This window comes from Salvelinus fontinalis, chromosome 6 (genome assembly GCF_029448725.1).
Source record: "Salvelinus fontinalis isolate EN_2023a chromosome 6, ASM2944872v1, whole genome shotgun sequence".
NCBI classification, from domain to species: domain Eukaryota; kingdom Metazoa; phylum Chordata; class Actinopteri; order Salmoniformes; family Salmonidae; genus Salvelinus; species Salvelinus fontinalis.
In genome coordinates this window covers 76,524,742-76,537,419 of record NC_074670.1, presented here as the reverse complement: position 1 = coordinate 76,537,419, position 12,678 = coordinate 76,524,742, and the positions used below count along the sequence as shown (strand labels likewise).

Here is a 12,678-nt window from a genome sequence, read left to right as displayed (position 1 = left end):
TAGAGAGGAGACGAATGATGCGCCTTGGTTTTCCATGAGAACAGATTTTTACGCACAGAGAAGGAGAAAACAGACAATCTGCGCTGTGTTGGTATGGGCTGGTTCTGAAGGTGAGCTGTAAATACAGACTATAAATCAAGAGGTTGGAAAGTGATTTATTTTTTATTATAGGCTAATAGTCAAAGACCTGGCGGAAAAAAAATATATGTTCCATCCATCATTGATCAAGTATGCATTATTGCGCATTATTATTACTTCGTTACAACATGTAGGCTAATAACAGGTGTTTTATGAACTGACACAATGAAAAAAACTATTCTGCTAAAGAAAACCAAGGTGTAAAACTCAGAGATGGGACCAAGTCACAATTTTTGCATGTCCTAAGCAAGTCTCAAGTCTAAAAGGCAGTGCATCTCAGTGCTAGAGGCGTCACTACAGACCCTGGTTCGATTCCAGGCTGTATCACAACCGGACGTGATTGAGAGTCCCATAGGGCGGCGGACAATTGGCCCAGCGTCGTCCGGGTTAAGTAATAGTCTTTGAAACCCAATGCAATGGTTTTTGGGACCGGTGAGGTGGCACTACAGGTCACAGAGTGGTGGGGCAAATTGTTTTCGCTGGAGTCCGGAGCATTTCCTAATCTGGTAGCCTAACCAGGTATAAATCAGGACCCTATAGGGTCTGACAGTGATTAATTAGTAGTTGTAAAAAGGTATTTATATGTGCAATGATGGGAGTGGGACCAGATTTAGATTTTAGTAATTTAGCAGACTCTTACCTAGAGCAATTAAGGTGAAGTGCCTTGCTCAAGGGCACATCGGGAGATTTTTCACCTAGTCAGCTCGGGGATTCGAACCATTGACCACTAGGCTACCTGCCGCCTAGGTATAAGTTCTAAACAGGTCACATGGTTGTAAAGAAATTCTGGAAAAACTCCTGGCCCTAGAGAGGATGAAACTCCTGTGAAACTGCAGCAACCTTGTAGTCGTTAATATGAATTATATTTTACAACTACTTTCCTTTACACAGACACAAACACTGCAATTTGACAAGAGAACTCACAGGGCAGAGCAAATGTCATTAAAAAGTAACTCCCAGTCTATTTATGTTTTGGATTGACATGTTGGATTGAAAAGGTCAAGGTAGCCTGAGCCAGCCAGCCCAAGTTTGAATATAGCCTAAACCAAATTTGATCACATTCACATTTTCTCCTAAAACAAATAAACGGACTATAAATAGGCTACATAACATGACCACTTCGTTTACCCTGCGGGCTGTGGTTGTTATAATTAGCCTAGTTGATCAGACTGAGAAATCGTTTTCTTCCCATACAGTTTAGGTGTAGGCTGCTGCAACATTTCTGTAAATAGTCATGTATTGTGTTTGTCGTGAGTGATGTGTTATCACGTTTGCTAAATAAATACTGGAGGACAGTGGAGCTGAGCACCTTTTGTGCCCGGCCTGCGCAACCTGTGATTTCCGCGAATCTGATTGGTTAAAACACAGAACAGAACGCACAGAATCTGCAGCACTCCCATATGAAGGACAGATAGGTTTACATAGTGCGCGAGGTGACAAATCAAGTCTCTCGCGTCATACAGTTCAAGTCCAAGTTAAGTCACGAGTCATAGATGCTCAAATCGAAGTCGAGTGGCAAGTGTTTTTTTTCTTCTCGCAAATTCGAGTCGCAAAATGTGCAACTCTAGTGGTACGTGTCCAAGTCACGTGACTCGAGTCCACATATCTGGCAAAATTAGACCAGACTAGACTAGGATAGAATGGAATAGAATAGATCCTCTATACCGGGAAAGAAAAGCGGATGATATTGAAACGTGAACGCGCATATGACGCGCACCAGCCTGGCACGTTTGGCATGCACCGCAAATCCGCAATCTCCCAACCCAATCTTGCGTTCATGCCAAGAAGATAATTTCTCAGTAAATGTATTTAACTAGACACCGGAAACAGCAGGTAGTGGTGGTGGGACCCTCAACGCGAGGGGCATCAATCCTCATAGAAGAAGACGGGCGGGACAGTCGGGGTGTGGAGAGTTTCAGAACAACAAGTTAACATTTCTCCTCTATCTAGGCAGAGGTGAACATTGAAAAATATGGCTTTGACTCAAGAAACTATTTTGACTTTTTTGTTGGAGCACGGGGGCAAAGTGAAGAATTCGGATTTGCTGAATAATTTTAAACCTCAGATCAATTGCAGTGATCCCGCGGAAAAGAAGCACAATAGGGATATATTCAAGACAATTATAAACAGCGTTGCGGTCGTCAAACAGATCGATGATGTCAAGTTTGTCGTTGTAAAGAAAAGGTTTCACGACTTTGTGAAAGAGGGAATGCATTCAACCACTGAGAAGTCGGACTTGGACGAGAGCATTTGCAGTCAAAACACGTCGTTCTCACCCAGTTCTTCAGAACACAGTGAAACTTCAGCCATTTCCAAATCTGGTAGGATACTGAACTCTGACATTGAAAATAACAATTCATGTTGTGTTTCAAGCATACATGGAAATTGTTTCAACGATATTGTAAAACATATGCCTCTGCATATAAATGAATTGGGAGGAAGACCTAATGTGCACCCAGAAGGTTATGGGGGTGCAGTTAGGTCAAGTAACCTTATCAAAAATACTTATCAAGAAACACCCACAATCAAGATACTGAATGTTTCAGCTGATCAAGGGATCAGAAAAACTGGGAAAATTACTGGCCCTGTGTTTGCTATAGTGGCAGTGAAATCTCCACCACAATCACAGAGAGAAGATCTGACGAGGCAGGATGGATTTAATAACAAAGTGTCTGTGGGACCAAAAACTTCTGAGATTCCAAGCATGTTGGCAAAGAGACTTCCCACTCCTCTACCACCAGAGGCAGCCGTGACTCCTAAACCCCCAGGCAGAGTGAGCTCAGAGTGGGGTACGGGCACCTACACCTCCCCTGGGGCTAAAATCAGACATCCAGAGCTAGGAGTAGCACCACAAACATCTGGCTCTCCACAGCTGAGGAGAACCCAAAACAAGCACCTGAAACAAGGGGACAATGTCAAGGATGTCAATAAGTACTCTGAGTCTCAGTCTCCACAGCTGAAGAGAACCCCAAACAAGCTCCTGAAACAGGGCAACGACACCACCAATGATCTCACCACGGCGGCCAATAAGGTTACCACTAAAGATGCCAATAAGTACTCTGATCAATCTATCCCTTTGGAAGCTGCAGCTCATGAGTGGCTGGTGAAGTCTGCTGCCGGTCTCTGGGGACATATCTACAGGCTCCTGTTACAGGACCCGCAGCTTGCCGAGAAGAAAGATTTCATCTCGGGTTTCACTGCCCTCCACTGGGCGGCCAAGGGCGGCAATACAGACATGGTCCGCAATATCCTGGACATCTGCAGGAAGAGAGGCACGGAGGTGGACGTCAACAGCAGAACACAGGCGGGTTATACTCCTCTACACATCGCTGTCATACACGGACATGATGGAGTCATAACCTTGCTGGTGAGAGACTACGGCGCCAGTGTGAATATAAGGGATAATGATGGGAAGAAGTCGTACCACTACCTGGAGAAAGGTGTGTCATCTGAGCTCAGGGAACTGCTAGGGGACCCACGGGTATCCCAACAGGACAGGTGTCAGGACAAGCAAGAGGATGAGGAGGACAGGGAGCTACCCAGGGGACTGAATACACTGAGCAGACTGATGGGACACAGGAAGAGAAACAAAAACCACGCTGGTGAAGACACAGAGGATGACAGAAAGGATGGGCCACAGCCGTACCATCGCAGACACTTCTCAGACATGTTCTATCATCATTGAATGTTCAACATTTGAACAGATAATCTATTTAAACCCTCTTGAGACTGTATTACAATATTTGATCAAGCCTCAATGTGAATGTTGAGTATTTCACTAAGCTAACTGAACAAGCACTAGTATAAGCCATGTACTGATGGTAACACAATCTACTTTTCAGGTATTAATATTGTACCTGTCTTGATTTAGTGGTGAGACATATGTATAGCTATATAAGGATTTCTAAGCTCTTAGGAAAGTTATTGACTGTAATGTGTTGAAGTAAGTTTTTATATATATACTGACCCAAGTTATTTTATAAAGTTGCATAACAAATACCATTTGTGTTTTCTATGTTTCACACTCTCTGTCTGCACTGCAGGGGTGTAGTCCTGTACCTGCAGCATGGAAACAACCTGTCATTTCATTGATTCAGCCGAACTATAGATAGACATACGTCAACAAACCACACCTTGGCAACAACCGAGTGGACAGAAACACCTTCGTGTTCTCCATTAACAGTGATGCCATGGTGTTGATGCCATGGTGTTGATGCCATCATGAATGATGCCATGGTGTTGATGCCATGGTGTTGATGCCATGGTGTTGATGCCATGGTGTTGATGCCATGGTGTTGATGCCATGGTGTTGATGCCATGGTGTTGATGCCATGGTGTTGATGCCATGGTGTTGATGCCATGGTGTTGATGCCATCATGAATAATGCCATGGTGTTGATGCCATCATGAACGATGCCATGGTGTTGATGCCATGGTGTTGATGCCATGGTGTTGATGCCATAGTGTTGATGCCATAGTGTTGATGCCATCATGAATGATGCCATAGTGTTGATGCCATCATGAATGATGCCATGGTGTTGATGCCATGGTGTTGATGCCATCATGAACGATGCCATGGTGTTGATGCCATGGTGTTGATGCCATGGTGTTGATGCCATAGTGTTGATGCCATCATGAATGATGCCATGGTGTTGATGCCATAGTGTTGATGCCATCATGAATGATGCCATGGTGTTGATGCCATCATGAATGATGCCATGGTGTTGATGCCATCATGAATGATGCCATGGTGTTGATGCCATGGTGTTGATGCCATGGTGTTGATGCCATGGTGTTGATGCCATCATGAATGATGCCATGGTGTTGATGCCATGGTGTTGATGCCATGGTGTTGATGCCATGGTGTTGATGCCATGGTGTTGATTCCACTTTGTTTATTTTCACATATTTCTTCCTCTGCTTTAATCAATCTTGTTTGTCAGGAATGTGTCAAAGTAAAACACATTATTGGGATGTGCCTGTCTGTTCTCGTAACACTAAGAACAGAGCATTACATTTGGGGCGGCAGGTAGCCTAGTGGTTAGAGCGTTGGGCCAGTAACCGAAAGGTTGCTAGCTCGAATCTTTGAGCTGACAAGGTAAAAATCTGTCGTTCTACCCCTGAACAAGACAGTTTAACCCACTGTTCCTATGCCGTCATTGTAAATAGGAATTTGTTCTTAACTGACATTCCTAGTTAAATAAAAATTTACAAAATACATTTGTAGAGAAAAACCTCACGGTTCGTTCTTTAAAAGGTTGCCCTTTTCCCTATCTGATTTAGCTTGTTTCTGTGACATTAATGCAGAAGAAAGCAGCCTCTCAGCTTGAGAATGTGATTGTAGGCGAGGGGAGGTAAGTGGGAGGCCATTATGCTACGAGTAGCTGGATAGAATGTTGCCTTCGCATTAAATTATCAGCTTTGTTTATATGAAGGAGTGATGGAGGAGCTAGGAGGTACAGGCCACACTATCAGTATCTCATTCCTTTCCAGATTCCTTTGGCAGTACAGGAGATGGCCAGAAGAGGACAAGATCAGGCATAAGTAGGGCCCAGTGTTTTTGGACAATCATTCCACTGAGCACACACTGGTTGAATCAAAGTTGTTTCCACGTAATTTCAATGAAATTCCCATGAACCAACGTGGAAGACTGACGTTGAATTGACGTCAGTGGGATGTCACGACCTGGATTTTAATCTTTTTATTTAAACATTTTTCAACAAAGCTTTTCCATGTCAGATTGTCCAGCGCCATTCTCAGACAGTAGTTGTTTTATTTTTGGTGTAATTACCACTTGTGGAAAAGGCTCAAAATAAAGGTTAAGTCCTAGGTCATGTAACATGATGATAGCCCAAAAACACAGGGCCCTAGACATAAGCTATTCTGCACATATGACCAGTTTGGTTTTTAGAAGCTTTGAAGTACTGCTCCTACACTGATCATTATTCATTTAAAGGTGGACTCAGCGATATGACATTTAGATGCAGAAAGTAAACAGCATACTTGGTCAACTTCTCCGCTGTTTTGGTCCCCTGGCTACCGGCGAAGCCGTGCACATTGCGCAGATACTGTGTGTGACTGTGAGAGAGCGAAGTCTTGCATCTCGCTCCTCTCAATATATGCGGTGCTGCTCATAGCAACGTAATTTTGCTGAGTCTATCTTTAAGCAATGATTGTGTCAAGCCATTTGAGATATTTTTCTGCTGGCTTAGTCGTTCAGACATAAATTCACCCTCCCGGTCGTAAACAGGCTCACACATGGCTGGGATTCGTCTGACTACGGGGTTAAATGTGTTATTAAAAGGTGCGGTCTGTGATATGTCCCTGTATATCCCTCAGTGGCAGGGCTCCCGATGGGCTGAAACACGAATCCCAGATTGCAGCTTTAACGTCTGTGAGGTTAGTTATGTGAGGAGCAGTGAACTTAACATGTTCACTCAGGCTACCTGCCTGGCTGGCTGCACGCCGCTACCTGCCTGGCTGGCTGCACGCACGCTACCTGCCTGGCTGGCTGCACGCACGCTACCTGCCTGGCTGCACGCACGCTACCTGCCTGGCTGGCTGCACGCACGCGTCCCCACATTTATGATTTCACTGCTCCCCATTCTGTGTGGGGAGAATTCTGCCCGGGGAGTCGGGTTCTCTTGTCTCACACGTTTGTTTGTCAGACAACATGCCATTTGAAATTGCATTGAAAATCACCACATAATAATGACAATTATGTGAGGGTCAATTCCATTTCAATTGCTGAATTGAGTAAGAATTTAATCCGGAATAGAACTCAATTCCAGAACTGACTGGAATTTAGATGGAATTTTTAACAGAGTCGTAACTGTTCCCCATTAGTAAACCATTAAGCATGAATGAGGGGTACTATTAGTCACTTATCACAACTTACCCATCAGCCATCACTCCAACCCCCACCACGGTTAAGGAAACAAGGAGTCAGCCTTCTGTTATTACTTTGGCAATAGATGAGGAGCAGCTTAGAGATGATGAACAGCTGGCTGCTCATTCATGTAATTATCTGTATTGAGTCAGGTTGGTGTGGCTCATAATAGCATACTTGTATCACCTCAACCCTTTAAAACCTCTCAGAAAACCTCTGTGTAAAATTTGTTACAAAAAATATATCTTTGCAGTGTAAAAAAAGTTTCCATGTAGAGAGCACACCATTACATTTCAAATTGATCCAATGCTACATTATAAAAAAAAAGATTGAAATAATTTGAATCAGTTCATGCATCTTTTACAAGGATTTATTTTCACCAAAGACCAGCAATAGTGATGACAGGGTTTGGAATACAGACAACAATAGTGATGACGGGTTTAGAACACAGACAATAGTGATGACATGGTTTGGAACACAGACAACAATAGTGATGACGGGTTTAGAACACAGACAATAGTGATGACATGGTTTGGAACACAGACAACAATAGCATAATTAAGTGATAGTTTGTTAAACAATGTGCTATTGTCTCTCTGTCTGGGAAGAGGGCAGCACTCAGAATGGTGATGATGCAATCAGTTAAACAATTGTATTCACAGTGTCACCGTGGCCATTCAACCCTGTTAATTAGGTATCATCCTTCTATGGGCTTGTTCGATCTCCTTAGGCCACCATGGCTCTGTGAAGTGAACAAAAGCTGTCATTATTATAGAATAACTTTACATTAAAGTTCGAGCCCTGAATGCTGTATGGTTGAAAGCCGTGGTATACCACCGGTATGACAAAACATGTATTTTCACTGCTCTAATTACGTTGGTAACCAGTTTATAATAGCAATATGGCACCTCGGGGGTTTGTGGTATATAGCCATTATACCACAGTTAAGGGCCGTATACAGGCACTCCGTGTTACGTCGTGCCTAAGAACAGCCCTTAGCCGTGGTATATTGGCCATATACCACACCCCCTCGTGCCGTATTGCTTAAATAGACCACATCACCCTCTGTCTGCATGGAACTGTCAGGGGAAATAACGTTCAACTTAAGTGAAAAGATGAAGAAGTAGTCCCTCTCATATAAATATAGGCCTACCAGACAACCTTTATCCTTAGAAGTGCTCTGGGCTAACTGCAGTAAAGGGGCCTCTCTTTTAATAGGACTCCCCATTCCCCTGCCCTTAAACACTATTAAAGTATGGCCTGTGTCGGGTTGTATAACAGTAACCAGTACTTTCATAACCCCTTTCTACCCCTAAACTCATGGAACACTGAGCAGAGAACTGGTAAAGACCCAGTGCACTAAAGACTGTGATTTTCCTGTGTTTTATATAACTTTTCACACTATTAGGTTGTAATAATAATGTGCATTTTTAACAATAAAAATAAGCTATTTTTGTTTCTTTTTGACCATTTTAATTGAAAACAATCAGAATAAGGTACATAATTGTTACCCAGAAATGATTTGATATTGAAATAAAAACAGCTGCATTGGACCTTTAAAGCTGTTCTGTTCCAAGAAGCCAGTCAAGTGGAAGAGTTTGGGAACGCTGGAGACAGAGGCTGGGGACTGAAATAACACACACGAGGATGTAAAGGAGGGTACAATAGACAGACACACACACGCACGCACGCACGCACGCACGCACACACACACACACACACACACAGAGGTTTGCGTATCAGCACAAGCCCACCCTGACACAATCGGCCTTCTGATGTAAGCTGATTTTTGTGGTCACAGTTAATGTTTACTGCATTTATGACTTGGTTCATTGCAAAGATGATGCTCACTTGTAATCAGCTCATCAGTCATTCTACTATACACTGACAGTTGAAGTTGATCCTTGGGAACGTTTCATATTTATACATATTCTGTGTAGATGACAAAATAACCATTACCTTCTTCCAAGGCCCCTTACATTTCCCTTCTGGGTTTTGACAGCCCTGAGTTGATTCGTCTTCTTCTTCGGTGGGGTTTCTCGGCGGTTGGCATCCAAAGTTATGGTGCATTACCGCCACCTACTGTACTGGAGTGTAGGCCAGAGACAGAGAGAAACTAAATCATACCGTTGCTCTTAAAAAATATAACAAAATATTTGAGACTATATCTAATAACGTTCTACTCAATATACTCTTTAAACTAATTTCCTGTATCCCCTTCTCCCTCATACCAGATCTCATCCTATCTCTTTCCTTCTGATACTGCCCACACTGTAGCGATACACGCTTCCCTTGGGTTGATTGCGCACACCTGTTAAACTTCAGTGACATGTGCATAGGTTTATTGACCTGAGGGAGTTCTCCAAGTTTTGACGGACTGATTTACAATGGAGACTCCTCTCCACTTAACTATTTTTCTTAATTACCAGACCTCTATTTTACTACTCTTGATCGGCGGCTTTTCACTTGGCTCGTCCCCGACCACGCCAAATCTAGCTGACGAGTTTGGCGATTTTACTTTGTACCAACATGGCAATATCTTGTCACCCCTTCTGAAGGCGCTAACAGCACAGGGAGATCCATGGCAAGACACGACTCCAAGAATTAAACCTGATTCGAGATATGTTCGATACATGAAAAGACTGTATAGGATGTCTTCGAGACATGAGAGGAGTTTGGAAGGGAACAACCACCTGTACAACACAGTTCGACTTATAACCCCGCGGGGTGTGTGCCTGGAGCAAAGCAAAGGTGAGTTTTGGGTGAAACTTAATTTACATGGAAATGCAATGGTGTAAGTGTGTGCATTAAAGTCTATTTTACATAGGGACACTAGTTCAAAACTGAGTGCACAAAATATTAGGAACACTTGCTCTTTCCATGACAGACTGACCAGGTGAAAGCTGTTATCCCTTATTGATATTGTTAATTTCATATCAGTCAGTGTAGGTGAAGGACAGAAGACTGGTTAAAGGATGTTTAAGCCGTGAGACAATTGAGCCATGGGATTGTGTATTACATCAGGGCTGACTCTAGCGTTTTGGGGACCCTAAGCAAGATTTGTGCATGTGCCCGGAAGGTTTTCTGCCATGTTTACTACAAGTTTAGATAGCTGGCTTAACTAACTAACAATCTGAAAATTGTTAGCTGAGCAATTTGAGTGACTGTCAGTGACTGACAAAATAAACAAAAAATTGCTGATTCACAACCAAGTTTCTAACTTGCATCTTGTTTATTCTACTATACTAACTCTCAACAGGAAGTTGAGACCCCACTGAATTAATAAAAAAAAACGTTTTTTTGGTGGGGGGGGGGGTCGATGCCCCTAGTAGCCTGGGGTCCTAAGCGACTGCTTATACCAGGAGCTGGCCCTGTGTGCCAATCAGAGGGTGAATGGGCAAGACAGAATATTTAAGTTCCTTTGAACAGGGTATGGTAGTAGGTGCCAGGCACACCGGTTTGAATGTGTCAGGAACTGCAATGCTGCTGGGTTTTTCCACGCTCAACAGTTTCCTGTGTGTATCAAGAATGGTCCACCACCCCAAAGGACATCCAGTCAACTTGACACAGTGAGGTGTCTCGCTTCCTCTTAAATCTCTGGTTCTTCTCATAGGCCTTCATTTCCGATGTTTCCTACAGAGTTATTCATGCAAGACCTCTCCTACAATCTGGACCGTGTCAGAGCCAAGGAGCAGCTCCTGAAGTCTGTCCTGCTGTACTCCTTCGACCAAGAGCAGGCCACGTCCATGACTACCCAATGTTACCTAGATGTGAAAGAGCAGGCTGCCCAGGATCAGTGTCTTCTCTGCCCCAACACCCATCACTCAGTCAACTTCCTGTTCCATACGGACCACAGGAGGAAGTGGGTTGAGGTGATTGATTATTTAGTTCAATATAATTCAATGCAAACAGCTATTTCTTCCTTTAGGGAAATTGTATTAAGATGAAAAAGGGCTTTATTTGATCATTTAAATGCACAATTCAACCACCTATGTGGATACACTGCATTTACAATCACAGGATGTTAAACCACAATAATCTTAACCTATTTTTATTGTGGCACTCAAGGTGGACATCACGGCGTTCCTCCGACCTCTTATCCAGTCCCACAAGAAGGACATCCATTTGCTGATCAACCTGACGTGTGTGGAGGGCAGAGGCAGGGAGGCTAAGGCTGGAGGAGAGGAGAGGAGCGGTAGGGGCCCCGTGGAGCTCCACCTAAGGTCTCCGTCCTTGCTCCTGTACCTCAATGACACCAGCGAGCTGGCTCACCAAAGATGGCTGCCCACCAGGTCACAAGGTCATCCGAGGTCAGCCAATGAGATGGACACCTTTGAGAGCCTGGCGGAGTTCAAACCGGAGCGAAGGATCACCCGGAGACTGAGGAGAGAATCTCCAGATCTATCCACGAACAATGCACGAGGCAAAACGAGCCCGAAGACCGTCCTCCCGGACCTCCTCCCGACTTCTGACTTCCCTACGAGCGACTGTGCCTTGTACGACTTCAGAGTGAGCTTCAGTGAGCTCAAACTGAGCCATTGGATCATTTTCCCCCACAGGTACAACCCCAGGTACTGTAAAGGCACGTGTCCCAGAGCTGTGGGGTTCATCTACGGCTCCCCCAGACACACTTTCTTCCAGAACATGATCTACCACATACTGGACTCCTCTGTGCCACGGCCTTCGTGTGTTCCCTTGGAGTACATCCCCCTGAGTGTTTTAACCCTTGAAGGTGACTCCATTGCCTACAAGGAGTTAGATGACATGATCGCTACGAGGTGCACATGCCGCTAAAGGCCCACTTCCAGGGTCAGGCTCAATTCCATTTGAACTTGGTGCATCAACTGCTGCTAGACTTATTCCATCCTCAAGCGCTTGACTTTAGCAACTTTTGTGACTTTTTCACAATCGCCTATTGTAACATCCTGGTCTGGTGACTTCATGTCACTCATCAGTGTCTTTGTCAAAACATCAGTGCATGGAGTTGGATTTTATCTAGAACAGATGCATTTACTTGCCAAAAAAGTATTTTTATCTAAATCGAAAATATATAGCATTGATTTCCTTTGTTTACATGTTTATGTGACGTGATAGGCAGGAATGTTGTGAAGATGTCATATTCCTCCACTTACTGTCTGTTTTTTTTGTTTGCTTTGTTTGTGTTTTTGCATTGTGTTGACGCATGAGAACATGGATTGATTTTTAAGTTATTATTTTTGTTAATTTATTTAGGGTGTTCTGCCATCTTTAGTCTCTTCTTTCACACTAACTGGTACATTTTAAGTACATCTGTTCTGGACAAAATATTTAAAAAAGTGGGCCTATATACTCGTATCCAACACTTTCACGTTTCATTTTATTCCTGGGGATTGCAGACTGTTGTTTCACGGACAACCTCTCTTTTCGTACGGTCCAGAATGTAAGTTATCTTTTATAGACAACTTGATTTTTGTGTGTATTTATTACCCTGGGTTATGAAATGACTGCATACCTAATATATTGACGAATTGAACTAAAATGCATGTCATCTATTTATGCAAAACAAATGAAATGTACTGTATGGTCTTGTTCGGCTCACTGATTATCACAAAAAAGAATAAATGAATAATTATCTAAATATTTGCTTGAAAAAAAATAAAGAGCATGCACAGA

At 43.4% G+C, this 12,678-nt stretch overlaps 2 protein-coding genes and 1 long non-coding RNA gene across 3 annotated transcripts; 2 read left to right on the top strand and 1 right to left on the bottom strand.

The window, feature by feature from the left end:
* Positions 1–140: 140 nt before the first annotated feature.
* Positions 141–5,355, top strand: LOC129858460 (ankyrin repeat domain-containing protein SOWAHA-like). Its single transcript, XM_055927708.1, has one exon. The coding sequence runs from the start codon at positions 2,111–2,113 to the stop codon at positions 3,821–3,823; it is 1,713 nt and encodes a 570-aa protein (XP_055783683.1). The 5' UTR covers positions 141–2,110; the 3' UTR covers positions 3,824–5,355.
* Positions 5,356–7,395: 2,040 nt separating this feature from the next.
* Positions 7,396–9,075, bottom strand: LOC129858459 (uncharacterized). The gene is made up of 3 exons (XR_008760035.1): positions 8,986–9,075; positions 8,581–8,653; positions 7,396–7,768 (listed from the first exon to the last, which is right to left on the bottom strand). It is a non-coding gene; the product is annotated as an uncharacterized LOC129858459 (long non-coding RNA).
* Positions 9,076–9,087: 12 nt separating this feature from the next.
* On the top strand, positions 9,088–12,678 carry LOC129858458 (growth/differentiation factor 9-like). The gene is made up of 3 exons (XM_055927707.1): positions 9,088–9,777; positions 10,666–10,898; positions 11,095–12,678. Exons 1-3 carry the CDS (start codon positions 9,414–9,416, stop codon positions 11,818–11,820), a joined length of 1,323 nt encoding a protein of 440 aa, XP_055783682.1. The 5' UTR covers positions 9,088–9,413; the 3' UTR covers positions 11,821–12,678.

Excerpts from the sequence above, each read along its gene's own strand:
- LOC129858460 (XM_055927708.1), top strand. The coding sequence starts at position 2,111 with ATGGCTTTGACTCAAGAAACTATTTTGACTTTTTTGTTGGAGCACGGG.
- LOC129858458 (XM_055927707.1), top strand. The coding sequence starts at position 9,414 with ATGGAGACTCCTCTCCACTTAACTATTTTTCTTAATTACCAGACCTCT. Across the intron at positions 9,778-10,665 it reads GTGCCTGGAGCAAAGCAAAG|AGTTATTCATGCAAGACCTC; the intron begins GTGAGTTTTGGG and ends TGTTTCCTACAG. Across the intron at positions 10,899-11,094 it reads ACAGGAGGAAGTGGGTTGAG|GTGGACATCACGGCGTTCCT; the intron begins GTGATTGATTAT and ends GTGGCACTCAAG.